The 18,777-nt window shown below is 42.9% G+C and overlaps 3 protein-coding genes across 3 annotated transcripts; all 3 read left to right on the top strand.

The window, feature by feature from the left end:
- Nucleotides 1-3,509: 3,509 nt before the first annotated feature.
- On the top strand, nucleotides 3,510-4,836 carry LOC122773811 (odorant receptor 131-2-like). The gene has a single exon (XM_044032745.1). It carries the CDS (start codon nucleotides 3,976-3,978, stop codon nucleotides 4,648-4,650), a length of 675 nt encoding a protein of 224 aa, XP_043888680.1. The 5' UTR covers nucleotides 3,510-3,975; the 3' UTR covers nucleotides 4,651-4,836.
- A 6,255-nt stretch (nucleotides 4,837-11,091) lies between these two features.
- Nucleotides 11,092-12,208, top strand: LOC122773082 (odorant receptor 131-2-like). Its single transcript, XM_044031470.1, has one exon. The coding sequence runs from the start codon at nucleotides 11,281-11,283 to the stop codon at nucleotides 12,196-12,198; it is 918 nt and encodes a 305-aa protein (XP_043887405.1). The 5' UTR covers nucleotides 11,092-11,280; the 3' UTR covers nucleotides 12,199-12,208.
- A 3,758-nt stretch (nucleotides 12,209-15,966) lies between these two features.
- Nucleotides 15,967-17,642, top strand: LOC122773081 (odorant receptor 131-2-like). Its single transcript, XM_044031469.1, has one exon. The coding sequence runs from the start codon at nucleotides 16,177-16,179 to the stop codon at nucleotides 17,092-17,094; it is 918 nt and encodes a 305-aa protein (XP_043887404.1). The 5' UTR covers nucleotides 15,967-16,176; the 3' UTR covers nucleotides 17,095-17,642.
- Nucleotides 17,643-18,777: the final 1,135 nt, after the last annotated feature.

The following is an 18,777-nucleotide window of genomic DNA, read 5'->3' as shown; positions in this document are numbered from 1 at the left end:
TGTGGCACCTGTCAACACATGTCCCTTTCTATCCTTAGTCACCTGAACCTGCTGGATGTCTTTCCCATCTCTATTACATTACATGTAAAAGAGATGGGACATGTACATGCAAAGTAAGAATTTCATTGTGCAGTGTGACGTCTGTCTTAACTGAACATATGACAATAAACCTCCTCAATCTTGAATGTCAATTAGCAGACGCTTTTATGCAAAGCGACTTACAAGGGAATTGAGTACAACCTGCCAGGGGTGGAGTTGAACTTGCGACCATGAAGTCTTTGCACACAGGGTCTTAACCACAGGCAGTCTTAACCACTGAGCCACTACACCCCCCTATTTCTCTGTTTGCCAACCTATACATCATTCTCTCCCTCCTTACTTTCCAACCTAGCATACAAGTCATCATACGCCCTTTGTTTGGCCTTTGCCACCTCTACCTTTACCTTGTGCTGCATCTCCCTGTACTCCTGTCTGCTCTCTTCAGTCTCCTCAGTGTCCCACTTTTTGTTTGCTAAACTCTTTCTCTTTATATACTCCTGCACTTCCCCATTCCACCACCAAGTCTCCTTATCTACTTTCCTTCCAGATGACACACCAAGTACTCTCCTACCTGTCTCCCTGATTACTTTAGCTGTAGTTGTCCAGTCATCTGGGAGCTCCTGACCACCCAGATTCTTTCTCAACTCCTCCCTGAAAACCATAGAACAGTCCTCTCTTTTTAGCTTCCGCCACTTTGTCCTTTGTTCTGCCTTTGTCCTCTTTGTCTTCCTTGTCACCAGGTTCATCCTGCAAACCCACCACTACTTTGCAGTCACTGATCTCCTTCAGATTACATCGTCTATACAAGATGTAGTCTACCTGTGTGCTCCTACCTCCACTCTTATAAGCCACCATATGCTCATGCCTCTTCTGGAAAAAAGTATTCACTACAGCCATTTCCATCCATTTTGCAGAGTCTACCACCATCTGTCCCTCTGTGTTCCTGTCCTGGATACCAAACCTGCCCATCACTTCTTCATCACCTTTAATTCCTGCACCAACATGTCCATTGAAGTCTGCACCAATTACCACTCTCTCACCTCGGGATATTCTGCATCACTTCATCTAACTCACTCCAGAATGTTTCCTTCTCCTCTAATTCACATCCCACCTGTGGGGCATAGTCACTAATTACATTTAACATCACACCTTCAATTTCAAGCTTCAGACTCATCAGTCTATCTGACACTCTTTTCACTTCCAGGACATTCCTAACAAACTCCTCCCTTAGGATAACCCCTAATCCATTTCTCTTCCGATCAATACCATAGTAGTACAACTTAAAACCTGCACCTAAGCTTCTCGCCTTGCTACCTTTCCACGTGGTCTCCTGGACACACAGTATATCCACCTTCCTTCTCTGCATCATGTCAATCAACTCTGGAGCTTTTCCCGTCATCGTCCCAATATTCAAAGTCCCTACTCTCAGTCCCAGACTCTTGCCTTTCCTCTTTTCTCTCTGTTTCTGAACCCGCCTTCCTCCTCTCCTCCTTCGACTTCGACCCACAGTAGCCCAATTTCCACTGTTACCCTGTAGGTTAACGGCACCAATGGTGGTCGTTGTTAACCCAGGCCTTGACCGATCCGGTATGGAAGTCATAGGTTCGATTCGCATATTTGGTTTTGGCACAAGTTTTACGCCAGATGCCCTTCCTGACGCAACCCTCTGCATTTATCCGGGCTTGGAACTGGCTCAAAAAGACACTGGCTTGTGACCTCCTAAGGCTGCAAGTTTCCGATGCAAGTTTGTGTAAATAGGTTTTAAGGTAGTTACAGTCAAGTTCTCAGGGACTCTCGTTCGTACGTCCTGTCCCTACATGTCCCAAACCGGAAGCCCCAGAGTTTATTGTTCTTAAAACCCACATACAACATGCAGTGAATCTATAAAACGAAACACAAACAATATTTGTTTGAATGTTAGCTGAATGTCTCCCTTTTCAAAAGTCATAATGCTTTTGTACAAGTTTGTCCCTTGAAATTGACATTGACATAGGAATAGTGGCAAAATAACTTTTTTGAGGAAAATGTCATCTTTTAATGTCCGCTCAGAGATGATGACCCTCTTTTATAGAAGTTTTATTGAATCGATTTTTATGTTTTGTATTGTTGCTTGGTATGGAAACCTGACCTTGGCCAACAGAAACAGGCTTGGTAACCTTGTTAAAGTGGCCAGTAAGGTTATAGGGAGGAGTCAAGTCCAGCTTACTGACCTGTATAGTAGACAAGTGTGTAGAAAGGCTTCTTTGATTTTGGACTGTGCAGATCACCCTCTTCAGTCTGAATTTGTACTGTTGGCGTCAGGTGGAAGGTGCCTATGATTTGATGATCCATGATCCATGATTTGTAATCGCCTGGTGCTCATGTTACTGGTTAAAGATTGTTCAGGCTGTGGAAACCTGCTTGAGCACCTGCACTTTTGCACTTTTTGCACTTTTTGTGTCCATGCTGCTTATTTATCTATATATTTCTTTGTTAATCATTAATCATTTCTGCCCATGATATTATCTGTTGTTGTCAATCTGTGTATTATGTCTGAATGCCTCTGTGTGCGCATATTCCTGGCTGCAAACCTATTTTCCCTTAAACCGTGCCTTGGCGAGGCGAGTAGAGCCGGTGGAAATACGCCATTTTTTTGTTCAAAATATAAACTCTAAGATACCATGGTGTATTAAGGCCAGTATGTATGCAAGTATGAAAAAAAATGTAATTACGGACCCGGGGGAGGGGGGTACTATTTCAAGAAAAAAGTTGCATATTTATGAGATTAAAAGAAGCAAATCTACGAGAAAAAAAGGAGCGGATTTATGAGAAAAAAGTTGGAAAAATAGTGTTTTGTTTTTGTCAAGCAACCGCAACACACGACAGACGTCATAGATTTGCTACTGTTAATCTCATAAATCTGTGACTTTTTTCTCGAAATATTACCCCCCTCCCCCGGGTCTGTATTTTTTTCCTCAAAGGGGAAATTCACTTGTTACAGCAGCAAACAAACATTTAAGACTGATGTGTGCAGACAGCAAAATTAGACAACACAATACAAGCAAGGGATTAAAGAAAGGTAAAAATAGAATAAAATAAAAAAAGGACTACAGTCTATGTGCATTATGTACAGAAAAAAGTTATATACAATAAATACATTGAATGAAGGCTAGAGAAATATCACACGTTGCAGGTATATAGTGAATATTGTGTATACAGAATATAAATACTTATAAATATTAATTATTGCACAGGATAATGCACTGGTGTACAGGAATTATCTGCTGTCGAAAATAACCTTAAAATGTCTTATTTGTTTGTAATCCAAACGTGATGTTAACAGTGAGTGGAGAAAAAAACTTTCCACTAACTCACAAAGACAGTAACTATAGTAACCATCACCTGTGAGGTTTGTCGTTGATGACAACACTGCTGAGTAAACGTGTGATGTGTTGTAGTTACTGTTATAAAGTCTTCACACACAGTTGTTGCTCACTGTCCTGCACAGACCTCAGTAGAAAACACTGACCGTGAACCACTTTTCAAGAACGATTTGGTAAAGTCTTTGGAGTTATTGTATTTGAGACACTAAAATGACCAGTTGATTCAAAATGACATTTATTGAGCTCTTGAATTATTCTAAATCAGTTGTTGGAGCTAAATGACTCGTATCGTGTCTTTCTTTAAAAATGCACATTTGGCTTTAACTGAAAACTACAGAAAATGGCAGCCAATGACTCTTCAGTGTACGCAAACGATGACTTAATTATAGTTCAGTTTTTCATATCACTTTTCCTTTGCATCAACTTTTTGCTGATCACAGTCTTTTTCATGAAGGATTTCTTCTACACAACTATGCGCTATATCTTCTTTGCACTGACTCTCACGTCTGATTGTGTTTTTTTAATGCTGAGTGATGTTCTGCTCATTTTAACGTAATTTGAATTCACCATACCAATGTTGTTGTGCCTTATTGTGTATGTGGCTGCATCTTTATATGCTTTAATCACTCCGGTGACTCTGACAGCGATGACGCTGGAGCGCTTTGTGGCCATTTGCATGCCACTGCGACACGGAGAGCTGTGCTCCACACGCAGCGCTCTGCACTGCATCCTCATCATTCATGCCATCAGTGCTCTGCCCGATGTGGTTTTTCTCTCCATCTTCTTTGCGTCTGTGAACCGCAGTTTCTACACCCAGAGCACTCTGTGCTCTGTGGAGATCTTCATCCTCCACAACTGGCAGAGTCATCTAAGGTCTGCAATAAGTCAGTTTTACTTCCTGATCATGGTTATCATTATCATGTTCTCATACTTTGAAATAATGAAGGTGGCCAGAGCTGCATCAGGACAGAACAGGAAGTCGACATGGAAAGGCCTCAGAACTGTGGTTCTTCATGGCTTTCAGCTGTTTCTCTGTCTTTTCCAGCTGTGGTGTCCTTTCATTGAAGCTGCTGTGCTTCAGATTAGCCTGGTGCTCTACGTTAATGTCAGGTACTTTAATTACATGGTGTTCATTCTTTCTCCGAGGTGTTTGAGTCCTCTCATTTATGGCCTCAGGGATGAAAGGTTTTTTGTTGCTCTGAGAAGCTTTGTTCTTTGTGGTTTATATAAGAAAGAATTGTCAAATTAATTGTGATTGACCTGTGAAAACCTCAGCAACCTCAGCTGCAGGACCTCTTTCTTTTCATTGTTTGTGATCACTTTTTATTCATCTGTTGTGAAAATGTTGTGATTTAATGAACATTAAGACTAACTTCTGATATATATTCATAACATTTATGCCTGTTTTGAAAATAAATGCTGTTATAAAACAGGTTATGGATGTAAATGTTTGTATTATTGTTTGTATTACTCCCTTTTTAAAAGTCATACAATAATGCTTTTTTAAAAGTGTGTCCCTAGAAATTGACATTGACAATATTCAATTTCCAATTTTCAGTACCCTTCCCTTGGGGTACCATAGTAATGGTACAGTATGGATGGAGCAGGAAAAACAGAGCTGCTGGATGCTCTTTATTGTTGTCTGCTGTGTCGACTCTGAAGTCATCGGTTTGCGTCGTCTCACTACAAATCACGCTGACACAGCTATCGTACATAGCGCACACCCCGCCTACCAAGTAAAGGTTACCGTTCTCAGTTGAACACAAGCCTGATCCAGGTCTTTACCATTCCAAACAGTACCGTACTGTACCAAACTGAACAGTGCCATAATGGATACAAAGCATTACAGAGCTCCGGATGTCACGTAAAACAGTTTCTATAAACCACCATGTTGGCAGTCTAAGAGGCAGCAAAAAGGAACAGGACCAGTGTGTTGGATTCAATCTGTCAGAGTCCACCACACACTTCTTAAGAATTTTGAAACAGCCGAAGATGACATTATTCCAGACCTGCAGTATCCTGCCATATTCAACTTCCTGATTAACTTCCATTTGATTTACTCCAGAGAGTCACTGAAAGAGCTGGGGGAAAACTAAGCGAAGGAAAAGGCGCTATTGTTGGGGATCAGCTCATTCAAGATGGAGTCACGTGCATCTTGGATGGAGAACACATGGCCCCCTTCTCAAAGACGAAGAGTGTCATAAAACTCAGTCAATAAAGATCCCTTATCTTCCACACATCAGTGGGAAACTGACCTCAGTGGTCACTTTGTGACATGTGACCCCATGTAACAGGCAATACAAAAGCCAGGTTTCCCCTCCTTCTCGCTCTTCTCTTCTCCATCTCACTGGAGGACACATGCTCCTCTGCTCTCCCCTGCCCTTCTGGGTGCAGGAAGGACACAGACGTCAGCTCTTCAACTGAAGACCCTTTAGCACAGAGCTTAACAAGCTTCCAGCAGCAAGGGAACCCTCTCTGCTGATCTTCGAGCAGGCCCGCTCACAGCAGCCTGCTATCCTCCCATCAGAGGCAGCGACACCAGAGCCTGCCTAGGGATCAACCAAGGATCCAGAGCCAGGTTAGCTCCAAGTAGCTAACTTTGTAAGGAGGAACCTGAGCCACAGACACCAGAAACACAGTCAACCATCTACTGTTCCTAGACCAACAGACAGCACCTCAAAAGGACACTTTTGCATCTTTTAAGGACTTGGTAACGTAACTGGGCCTAGCATAGCATTACACTATTTGGCTAGGCATAGATGAAATGTTGTACTGAGCTTACTTGCTCACATAAACTGTTGTAATGTCTAGATTGAGGTTAATATGATGTTAGTGATGTCCATGCTTCTTAGCAGTCAGGCTCTAAATGTGCATGTTTCTTACCTCTCACCTAACCTGGCATCTCAGTTTACAAAAGTAGTTAACCAAGAAACACAGCAGCCATGCGGTCAAGGAGCCATCTTTGATTCCGCCATCTTGTTGGAGTCTACCTCCATCTGACTTGACCATTTGACCTACACACACACACACAGACTCTCTCTCTTTCACAAGCACACTGTATATAGTTACATTTAGTAGATATTCTTGTTCAAATCTTTGATGTCTTTTCAATAAATGTTTTATAAATATACAGTGGTCTGATTAATACTGCACAAGTGTGTATATTGCCAACCTCTTCCCTGTAGAACTCCAATCCTTCAATTCACCTAGCTATTGATGTAGTATTATGATTTATCAATTATTAAGTTAATTATTATTCATAATCCAAATTGGTAGTCGGCTTAATTTATGAGACCGGTTTTGGAGGTTATGAATTAATGGTTCATTCAGAACCGATTGTTCTCCTCTGTATGAGAGGAGTGGTGGCCCGATTCGAGTTTGACTCAACTTTGTATAAGAAATGAATTATTTCATAATTAATTAATTATTAATATTCTAAATTCATAACCAATCACGCCCCTAATCCCAACACTATAATGAATGTTACTGGAGTAGCTGTAAAATAACATTTTAACCAGTCCATCACAGGAGAGCTGCATACAGTCAGTCAGTCATCATCTACCGCTTTATCCTCCACCAGAGGGTCGCGGGGGGTGCTGTGCCAATCTCAGCTACATCAGGCGATAGGCGGGGTACACCCTGGACAGTTCGCCAGTCCATCACAGGGCCACACACAGATAGAGACAAACAACCATTCACTCTCACTCACTCCTGTGGTCAATTTAGAGTGCCCAATTTACCTAATCCCCACATTGCATGATTTTGGACTGTGGGAGGAAGCCAGAGAACCCGGAAAGAACCCACGCACACACATGGAGAACATGCAAACTCTGTTTTTTACAATTTATAATTTTTACAAAAAGTCAAAAAATAATTTATTTGCATATGATGTGTAAAAATCATTACATGTACATGAAGGTGAAAAGCATGACATAAAACGATAATATGGTAATTAAGATAGATATTTACAAGTCAGTCAAGGTTTACATTGTAAAACGACAGCTTCAGAACAACACTTGGGCACATATCGGTCAGAGCACAGCATATAACAACAATCTTATCAAGTAAAGTCTTTTCCTCGCCTTCATATTTGACACCAGGTGCATGGTCCCATTTAATGTTAAACTTGGTGCGCATACTCCACGTTGATCTTGGCATGAGCTCGTTTCCTGGTCTGTTCCACATCTTTTGCATCTAGTTGATCCCTGGTGAATGCAGGGATTTTCAGTGTGTCAGCCTGCTGTCCACCTGTGTTGTCCTTTGGAGCAGCATCCTCCTGACATGTCTGTGCCTCTTGATCTGACGACCCTGTTTCCATCTCAGCTACAGATGCGGTGTGTCTGATGGTGATAAGAATAAGACATATTGTTGTTAGACAATATCTGTCAGGAATGAGGTCGTGGAAGCCAGGGGAAGGACACAAATGCAGAGACTCGAGGTTCAGGCAAAATCCAAAAACGTTTATTCAGTACAAGTCAGTTCACGGGAGATCAGTCCAAACAGGCAGAGGTAACAGAATCCCAAGGCAAGAGACGAGGTCGTGATAATCAGGCAGGCAAGGGTCGAAACAAGGGAAGACAAGAACTGAGACTAGGTACGTGGGACAAGAGTGCTGGAACGCGAGACAAGGCTACAAACGAACTGGCGACAAGACAAGCCACAGAGAGGGTTTAAGAGCAGTGCTGATTAGGGGGTAAGTGCATGCAGGTGCGCAGGAACAATCAGGGAGCAGGTGGACGCAGGCGGGAAGGGGGCAGGGCAAACAGGTACCTGAAACAGAGGCCGTTTCTCAATATCCATACTTGTGTGAACTTGTGCGTACTTGCGTACTCCCGTACTTGTGAAAACGTCATCAGCCTCAGTCCAAGTGCTGTTCCAATTCTCAAGTAAGCGAACAGCGAGGACGGTTCTCAAACCCGGAAGTGTTCTCGCTCCGCCCATGTTTACCAAGTATGCATCGGAGGTGACTTAAGCGTACTTGGGATGGCCATGTATCCCAGAATACATTTCGGCGGAGCATAGCAGCAGATAATAGAAATATAAATCTGAAATAAATATTTTTCTGTGTCCCGGAACAAAGTTTTAGGATCATTTGAGGCGAGAAATTAGTCATTTATAATTCAAATATGTGGTTTGTGTATGAAGATATGACGTATTTATAGTTTGGCAGCGACGTTTGTCGGAGGTGATCAGCTCCACCTCTGTGGGCGCTTGGCGCTCACTGTGCCCGGCACAGAGCAGCGTTACCTCGGTAACGCTGCTTGCATACTTGCATACTTGAGTATTGAGAAACAACCACATACTTGTGTACTCCCGTACTTGGCAAGTATATACTCCCAGCTTACTTCTCAAGTATATACTTCCCAAGTAAGCAAGTACATACTTGCTAACTTGAGTATTGAGAAACGGCCAGAGACAGGGGTGAGTGCTCACAAAATAAAACAGGAAGACAACACATGAAACATGAAGGAGAAATCAAGACACAGAACAAAACATTACAGACAAACCAAAACATGACAATATCATTTGAAATCCAAAAAAATCACAAGGTGCTGTAATATTTATCATACAGATGCATTGATCAGTGAATTATCACATCAATTAATTCAGGGATAACAAAGTACCAAAACATTTACCTGAAGGGGCTGCATTGTCCTCATTATTCGCTTGTCCTGCTGTCCTGTTTCCACCCAGGTGAGCAATTGTTGATATGATCTTTCGAACGGGTCAAATGTATGCTACACTGAAATTGTATTTTTGTAATTATTATTATTATTAGCGTTATTATTATTTAATTTAATGTTTTTCTTCATTTGTTTATTCATTTTTATGTATTTTAATCATTCCAAATAAAGCTATCAGTCAATCTTCTCATCCTGGCTCTTAACTTCGATGTGCATCTGAGACTCTGCATCTGCCGTTTATCTTCCAAGCTGGAGAACGATAGAAGCCTTTGTTATTTTCGTCCGTGGCCGTCGTCAGCACAACTATGACAATTTACTACGCAGCAGCTCCTCGCCATCTCTTAGTATACCGCAGACAAAGTAGGCTATACAACAATAACGTTACGCACCGCTCCTGCCGAAGGTATATGTCTGGGCAAAGAAGCCTTCCGCACCCAGAATGCATTGTGTCATTACGTCACATTGGCAAGCTCTACTGTTTTAAGTGTAGCTACTGAAAAGTGTTGTACTGAAAAGCTGCTGTTGTATATATTTTACACACAGTGTATCAAATTTAAGTTGGAGTTAGAGAAAAACTTTCCTCTAACTCAGTGGTCAGATCAGGTCATCAGATCACTTTGAGATACTGGTTGGCCAACATCCAGGACCCCTGCATCTTTGATCTCAAAGATACGGGGGCCGAAGTGGATGCATTCGGAGCCACACTCTACCTAGGCACTGAAACCATGGTCCTCCGTTAGTACAGCAACCTCAAGACCCTCTGAGCATCAGAGTCACCAGTGAGGACCATATCAGCACATCAGCTGAGATGACAGCACCACTGCAGCCAGGACAGTCAGCAATGACAATGCCTGCAGATCCAGTAAGACCACCAAACTTGGTGGTCTTACTGTTCATTTAAACATTTAGGCATTTGCATTGCAACGTGTAGCTGAATCTGACGGTGAGGACTGCAGGACTGTCATGTTACAAGGACCATTGACCCCCAACAGCTCCAGCAAGACCAGCTGTTTTTCTCACCTGGGTGGGGGCTGGCCAAAGACCAGAGGGGGCAGCAGTGTTCGTGCTGGACCTGGAGGCCAAGGCATTGTACTACCAGTGGCCCTCCATTGTAGCCCAAGATAGCCTTCTGTACCTCCGCTGGAAATCACCAGGAGGTCAATGTGATATTCTCCAGCTTCTGGTTCCTCAGAGCCTGTGAAACTATGTACTAAAGCTGGTCCACGGTTTGGTGGTGTCAGGAATTTTCTGGTTACCCAAGACTCTCGTGCCAGCTGAGGGATGATTCGATTCGCCATGATGCTGCCACGACGTGGAGCTGTTCGTCAACCGCTGCAATGCCTGCACTGACCCACAAAACAGTTACATTACTCCATTGCATCAGTACCAGGTGGGGCCGCTATTTGACAGGGTGGGCGCGAGTGTCCAACATTCAGGAGTGCACCACTGGAGCACTGATGTTTGGGCATGAGTTGCAAATGCCAGTAGACCTGGTGGTTGGGGCCCCTCCGTAACAGGAAGTGAGTGGAGAACCATCGATGGACTACAACTACAACCTCTATGAAGAGGTGATGGAAGTGTAGTGTCCTGTGAGGTATGGGATGCAAGGACATGGATATTATGTTTGTGTCACAGATATGGTTCAGAGAATTGATTCACAAGCAAGCTGACGTGTAAAATAGTTCTAACAATGTGTTCACTATTTAGCATTATGTGGTTGGAAAATCTTTAGTCTAAAGAGTAAAGTGAATGTTGGCACCATGATGAGGTTGTTGCAGGGAGAGACTTGTGTCCTGTTGGGCTGTGTTTGTGTTGTTCAAAATATTAGCTCTGCTGTTGAAAATAACATTAAAATGTCTTGTATGTTTCGTAATGTGATGTAGAGACAGTAACTATAGTTACCATCACCTGTGAGGTTTCTCATTGATGACAACATTGGTGAGTAAACTTGTGTGTTGTAGTTACTGTTATAAAGTCTTCACACACAGTTGTTGCTCACTGTGCAGCACAGAGCTCAGCAGAAAACTGTAACTGTGAACCACTTTTCAGAACAGCTTGGTAAACTGAGTCTCTAAATATTTGAGACCCTAAAATGATGTGCATGTTTTCATCATCAGTTTTGATCTGTTGATTAAAACTGACATCTATTGAGCTGAATTATTCTATGACCTTTAAGAGCTAAATTACTGCAGTAAATGGCAGCCAATGGCTCTTCAGTGCGTGTAAACAATGAAAGTGTCATTCTAGTCCAGGTTTTCATATCACTTTTCCTTTGCATCAACTTTTTGCTGATCACAGTCTTTTTCATGAAGGATTTCTTCTACACAACCATGCGCTACATCTTCTTTGCACTGACTCTCATGTCTGATTGTCTGATTTTAATCCTGAGTGATGTTCTGCTTCTTTTAGTTCACTTTCACTTCACTATACAAATGTCCTTCTGCCTTATTGTGTATGTGACTGTGTCCTTATACACTTTTATCACTCCACTGACTCTGACAGTGATGACGCTGGAGCGCTTTGTGGCCATTTGCATGCCCCTGCGACACGGAGAGCTGTGCTCCAGACGCAGCGCTCTGCACTGCATCCTCATCATTCATGCCATCAGTGCTCTGCCCGATGTGGTTTTTCTCTCCATCTTCTTTGCGTCTGTGAACCACAGCTTCTACACCCAGAGCGGTGAGTGCTCTGTGGAGAAGTTCATCCTCCATACCTGGCAGGGTCACCTTAGGTCTGCAATAAGTCAGTTTTACTTCCTGATCATGGTTATCATTATCATGTTCTCATACTTTAAAATAATTAAAGTGGCCAGAGCTGCATCAGGACAGAACAGGAAGTCGACATGGAAAGGCCTCAGAACTGTGGTTCTTCATGGCTTTCAGCTGTTCCTCTGTGTTTTCCAGCTGTGGTGTCCTTTCATTGAAGCTGCTGTGCTTCAGATTAACCTGGTGCTCTACGTTAATGTCAGGTACTTTAACTACATCGTGTTCATTCTTTCTCCAAGGTGTTTGAGTCCTCTCATTTACGGCCTCAGGGATGAAAAGTTTTTTGTTGCTCTGAGAAGCTTTGTTCTTTGTGGTTTTTATAAGAAACAATTGTCAAATGAATTGTGACTGACCTGTGAAATACACATAAAATAACACATTTGCCTCTTTTTATTACTGTAAAACACGCTGAGTTACCGCTGTGAATGAATATGTGCTGTACAAGTTCATTTAAATTGTCTAGCCTTCATAGAAACATCTATTTATAAGTCATATGGCAAGAACAACATAAATGCTCAAATATGTTTTCCAAAGACACTGACACTTTCTTTAAATCAATGAAAAACTAATCCTTCCAGATTTATTAACAATATTTTTTCATTTTTCAACCTCAGCTGCAGGACCTCTCGATTGTCATTGTTTGAATGTTGAATGTTACGAATATCTTGCGATTGTATGAACATTAAGACCAACTTCTGATATATATTGGTAAAAGTTATGCCTGTTTTGATGATGAATGCTGTAATAAGCCAGGTTTTGGATGTACGTGTGTATTATTAAATAAAATGACTCCATTACTCATTGAGTTAGCATGACCTCTCACATGAAGGTAAAATACCCTCAGAGAACTGTCACAGTTTCTCTGCTTTACTGGTATCACACCTGCACGTCATATACTCTTTCTTCTAGATACAAAAAGATGGTGTGCAATTTACCTCAAAATATGCAATATGCACTTTAGCTTCAACCACTTTCACCCCTGAATCACCTTGAAACTTACAGTCTCGAACTGTCCAGGGTGTACCCCGCCTATCGCCCGATGTAGCTGAGATTGGCACAGCACCCCCTGTGACCCTCTGGTGGAGGATAAAGCGATAGATGATGACTGACTTACAGTCTCTACTTCCTGGTTTGTTGTATATTTTTTTTTAGTCTTTTTCTAGTTCTTTGTTATCTTTGAGAGCATGTGCTTATCGCGTGTTGTCATGACTATGTCATATGGCATGTTTAAAGTACACATTGCACTTCATTAGTGTGCTCTGGATCAGATCACTATCACTCTATGACGTAATCATGTTATTGTAAACAATATACGTTTCACTATTTAACAGGAAAGTTTGTTTGTAGTGTATAAGAATATTGTAAGAGCAATAAATTATCACTGTTTGCATAGTCATGTGAGCTGTGCCGCTGAAGTATCTGACTCAGCTGATTTGTATAGACTGTGTTAAAAATGTGCATTGAGAAGTAAACAGGAACTTCCTCATGAGAGGGTTGACTTTGCATCACCTACAATCTGGTTACAACAGAAGTCTGTATGACAGTCCTGAACAATGCTTGTCAAAGAAGCACAGATGCTTCCTGCGTTGACCAAATGGCACCAATGTCAGAACCTGTGCACCCTAGATGTACGATCATGAGAATGTGTAGAATAGGCTGACACAACCGTCAAATGTAGGGTTTAAGATAGGGATGTTAGAGAAACCTTTAAAAGTATGGACCTGCTCTTTTGCAGGCAGAATTGTTCGGAGATTTGGCAGGAACACATTCTCCCGAGCTGCTGCAGAGCTTGGTCTGATGCCTGACTTGTAACCAAATAAAATCCCTTTTGTTCAATACGAATCCTGTGTCAGAGGGGTTTCTTTCGACACCATCAACTGATCACCTATTGTTCGTAAGAAGGAAGCCTGACTAAAAATGAGACCGCCAGTGAGGACAGTGTTGAGGAGGAAGCTGTGCATCAGGCCACCCCCTCTCCACGACAGCAGCACTGAAGGAGGCCTGCTAAAGGATGATAAAGGTGTTGGGTCCCTAGCCACATTACCTGCAACTACCCTTCTCCACCACCGATGGAGCCAGCCATCAATGGAGTTGTGAAACTAGACCAAGTTGGCAGCGCAGGGGAGCTTTTGCCTACCAGAGCTGTTTCTACCCCCAACCACTTGACACAGCAAGTTGGATGTCTGGGTTGAGCCCATGGATTGTATCTGGACTGTGCCCTTGAGGGGACCCCCTGCTGAGCCTTGGTAGACACCTGGTCCACCACTGGTCTGCCCAGGGATCCTGCCCTACTCCAATAGAGGATTGCTCCAAGGGTGAAATGCCATAAAGTAGTGCATCACTACTGTTATCGGTGAACTGGCTCTGAATTAGGAATCAGATCACTTTGAATGATGGTGGCCAGCCATCAGACACAGCATCAATTCTGGCATGCCAACATCCAGAAACCCTTGCATCTTTGGTCTCAACTTCCTGGACAAGTGGGGGGTCGTAGTGGATTCGAAGCCCCACTCTACCTAGGCACTGAAACCATGGTCCTCCATTAGTACAGCAACCTTAAGACCCTCTGAGCATCAGAGTTACCAGTGAAGACCACATCAGAACATCAGCTGAGATGACAGCACCACTGCAGCCAGGACTGTCAGCAATGACAATGCCTGCAGATCCACTAAGACCACCACAGCTTGAGTCCCCAGTGGCAACAAAACCAGCAGTTGCCCAGAGTGGGCCCATATCACCATCCATACCCCAGCGGCTGCCCTTGGAGATAAGAGACCCTGTTAAATACCTCTTCAAGAGGAGTTGTTAGGACTTGCCCAGGGAGCAGCAACACCAGCTGAAACAGCTGCTGCAGACATTAAGGATGAGGACTGCACACACCCCATTCTAGTTCTCTGCCCATATGCCTTTTCCAACGACCCCTCCCCCTTGCTAAGTGGGTGGCAGCGCAGCAGAAAATAGGAAAGTGTAGATTCTGCCAGCAGGTGGAGAATCGTTATATACTGTACAGTACCAGGTTGCAGGGTGGCTGCATTGCAAGGTGTAGCTGCTTCTGACGGTGAAAACTGCAGGACCATTGACCCCCAACAGCTCCAGCTAGACCAGCAGCAAGATCTTGTTCTCACCCCGGTTCACGCCTGGGTAGGGGCTGGCCAATGACCAGAGGGGGCAGCAGTGTTCGTGCTGGACCTGGAGACCAAGGCGTTTTACTGTCAGTGGCCCTCTATTGTAGCCCAAGATGGCCTTTTGTACCGCCACTGGAAATCACCAGGAGGTCAACGTGATATTCTCCAGCTCCTGGTTCCTCAGAGCCTGTGGACTAGAGCCTACGTACTAAAGCTGGTCTGCGGTTTGGTGGTGTCAGGAATTTTCTGGGTACCTAAGACCCTTGCGCCAGCTGAGGGATGATTCGATTCGCCATGATGCTGCCACGACGTGGAGCTGTTCGTCAACCACTACGATGCCTGCACTGACCCACAAAAAAGTTACATTACTCCATTGCATCAGTACCAGGTGGGGCCGCTATTTGACAGGGTGGGCGCGAATGTCCAACATTCAGGAGTCAATCAAGTGCACCACTGGAGCACTGATGTTTGGGCATGAGCTTCAAATGCCAGTAGACCTGGTGGTTGGGGCCCCTCCGTAACAGGAAGTGAGTGGAGAACCATCGATGGACTATAACTACAACCTTTACGAACAGGTGATGGAAGTGTAGTGTCCTGTGAGGTCTGGGATGCAAGGACATGGATATTATGTTTGTGTCACAGATATGGTTCAGAGAATCGATTCACAAGCAAGCTGACGTGTAAAATAGTTGTAACAATGTGTTCACTATTTAGCATTATGTGGTTGGAAAATATTTAGTCTAAAGAGTAGAATGTTGGCACCATGATGAGGTTGGTGCAGGGAGAGACTTGTGTCCTGTTGGGCTGTGTTTGTGTTTTCAATATATTAGCTCTGCTGTTGAAAATAACATTAAAATGTCTTGTATGTTTCGTAATGTGATGCAGAGACAGTAACTATAGTTACCATCACCTGTGAGGTTTCTCATTGATGACAACATTGGTGAGTAAACTTGTGATGTGTTGTAGTTACTGTTATAAAGTCTTCACACACAGTTGTTGCTCACTGTGCAGCACAGAGCTCGGCAGAAAATTGTAACTGTGAACCACTTTTCAGGAACAGCTTGGTAAACTGAGTCTCTATGTATTTGAGACCCTAAAATGATGTGTATGTTTTCATCATCAGTTTTGACCGGTTGATTAACACTGACATCTATTGAGCTGAATTATTCTATCATCTTTAAGAGCTAAATTACTGCAGTAAATGGCAGCCAATGACTCTTCAGTGCGTGTAAACAATGACAGTGTCATTCTAGTTCAGGTTTTCATATCACTTTTCCTTTGCATCAACTTTTTGCTGATCACAGTCTTTTTCATGAAGGATTTCTTCTACACAACCATGCGCTACATCTTCTTTGCAATGACTCTCATGTCTGATTGTGTGATTTTAATCCTGAGTGATGTTCTGCTTCTTTTATTTCACTTTCATTTCACTATACAAATGTCCTTCTGCCTTATTGTGTATGTGACTGTGTCCTTATACACTTTTATCACTCCACTGACTCTGACAGTGATGACGCTGGAGCGCTTTGTGGCCATTTGCATGCCCCTGCGACACGGAGAGCTGTGCTCCACACGCAGCGCTCTGCACTGCATCCTCATCATTCATGCCATCAGCGCTCTGCCCGATGTGATTTTTCTCTCCATCTTCTTTGCGTCTGTGAACCACAGCTTCTACACCCAGAGCGGTGAGTGCTCTGTGGAGAAGTTCATCCTCCATACCTGGCAGGGTCATCTTAGGTCTGCAATAAGTCAGTTTTACTTCTTGATCATGGTTATCATTATCATGTTCTCATACTTCAAAATAATGAAGGTGGCCAGGGCTGCATCAGGACAGAACAGGAAGTCGACAAGGAAAGGCCTCAGAACTGTGGTTCTTCATGGCTTTCAGCTGTTCCTCTGTCTTTTCTTGCTGTGGTGTCCTATCATTGAAGCTGCTGTGCGTCAGATTAACGTGGTGCTCTACGTTAATGTCAGGTACTTTAACTACATCGTGTTCATTCTTTCTCCGAGGTGTTTGAGTCCTCTCATTTACGGCCTCAGGGATGAAAGGTTTTTTGTTGATCTGAGAAGCTTTGTTCTTTGTGGTTTGTATAAGAAGCAATTGTCAAATGAATCGTGACTGACCTGTGAAATACACATAAAATAACACGTCTGCTTCTTTTTATTTTTGTAAAACACGCCGAGTTACCGCTGTGAATGAATATGTGCTGTACAAATTCATTTGAATTGTCTAGCCTTCATAGAAACATCTATTTATAAGTCATATGGCAAAAACAACATAAATGCTCAAATATGTGTCCAAAGACACTGACACTTACTTTAAATCAATGAAAACCAATCCTTCCAGATTTATGGACAATATTTTTTCATTTTTCAACCTCAGCTTCAGGACCTCTCGATTGTCATTGTTTGTGGTCACTTCTTATTTATCACTGTTACGAATATCTTGCGATTGTATGAACATTAAGACCAACTTCTGATATATATTGGTAAAAGTTATGCCTGTTTTGATGATGAATGCTGTAATAAGCCAGGTTTTGGATGTACGTGTGTATTATTAAATAAAATGACCTCTCACATGAAGGTAAAATACCCTCAGAGAACTGTCACAGCTTCTCTGCTTTACTGGTATCACACCTGCATGGCATATACTCTTTCTTCTAGATACAAAAAGATAATGTGCAATTTACCTCAAAATATGCAATATGCACTTTAACTCCAACCACTTTCTGCCCTGAATCACCTTGAAACTTACAGTCTCGAACTGTCCAGGGTTTACCCCACTTATCGCCGACGTAGCTGAGATTGGCACAGCACCCCCTGTGACCCTCTGGTGGAGGATAAAGCGGTAGATGATGACTGACTGACTGACTGACATACAGTCTCTACTTTCTGGTTTGTTGTATATTTTTTTTAGTCTTGTTCTAGCTCTTTGTTATCTTTGAGAGCATGTGCTTATTGCGTGTTGTCATGACTTTGTCATATGGCATGTTTAAAGTACACATTGCAGTTCATTAGTGTGCTCTGGATCAGATCAGTATCACTTTATGACATAATCATGTTATTGTAAACAATATACGTTTCACTATTTAACAGGAAAGTTTGTTTGTAGTGTATAAGAATATTGTAAGAGCAATAAATTATCACTAGACTGCAGGTCTGGAATACAATAATGTCTCCGGCTGTTTCCATAGTCATGTGAGCTGTGCCGCTGAAGTATCTGAAGTAGCTGATTTGTATAGACTGTGTTAAAGATGTGCATTGAGAAGTAAACAGGAACTTCCTCATGAGAGGGTTGACTTTGCATCACCTACAATCTGGTTACAACAGAAGTCTGTATGACAGTCCTGAACAATGCTTGTCAAAGAAGCACAGATGCTTCCTGCGTTGACCAAATGGCACCAATGTCAGAACCTGTGCACCCTAGATGTACGATCATGAGAATGTGTAGAATAGGCTGACACAACCGTCAAATGTGGGGTTTAAGATAGGGATGTTAGAGAAACCTTTAAAAGTATGGACCTGCTCTTTTGCAGGCAGAATTGTTCGGAGATTCGGCAGGAACACATTCTCCCGAGCTGCTGCAGAGCTTGGTCTGATGCCTGCCTTGTAACCAAATAAAATCCCTTTTGTTCAATATGAGTCCTGTGTCAGAGGGGTTTCTTTCGACACCATCAACTGATCACCTATTGTTCGTAAGAAGGAAGCCTGACTAAAAATGAGACATTCCAGCTTCCAGTGAGGACAGTGTTGAGGAGGAAGCTGTGCATCAGGCCACCCCCTCTCCACGACAGCAGCACTG

The sequence above is a fragment of the Solea senegalensis genome, linkage group LG8 (assembly GCF_019176455.1).
Source record: "Solea senegalensis isolate Sse05_10M linkage group LG8, IFAPA_SoseM_1, whole genome shotgun sequence".
Lineage (NCBI taxonomy): Eukaryota > Metazoa > Chordata > Actinopteri > Pleuronectiformes > Soleidae > Solea > Solea senegalensis.
The sequence above is the reverse complement of the archived record's forward strand: the minus strand, read 5'-3'. Positions and strand labels throughout refer to the sequence as shown.

Excerpts from the sequence above, each read along its gene's own strand:
- LOC122773082 (XM_044031470.1), top strand. The coding sequence starts at position 11,281 with ATGGCAGCCAATGGCTCTTCAGTGCGTGTAAACAATGAAAGTGTCATT.
- LOC122773081 (XM_044031469.1), top strand. The coding sequence starts at position 16,177 with ATGGCAGCCAATGACTCTTCAGTGCGTGTAAACAATGACAGTGTCATT.
- LOC122773811 (XM_044032745.1), top strand. The coding sequence starts at position 3,976 with ATGTTGTTGTGCCTTATTGTGTATGTGGCTGCATCTTTATATGCTTTA.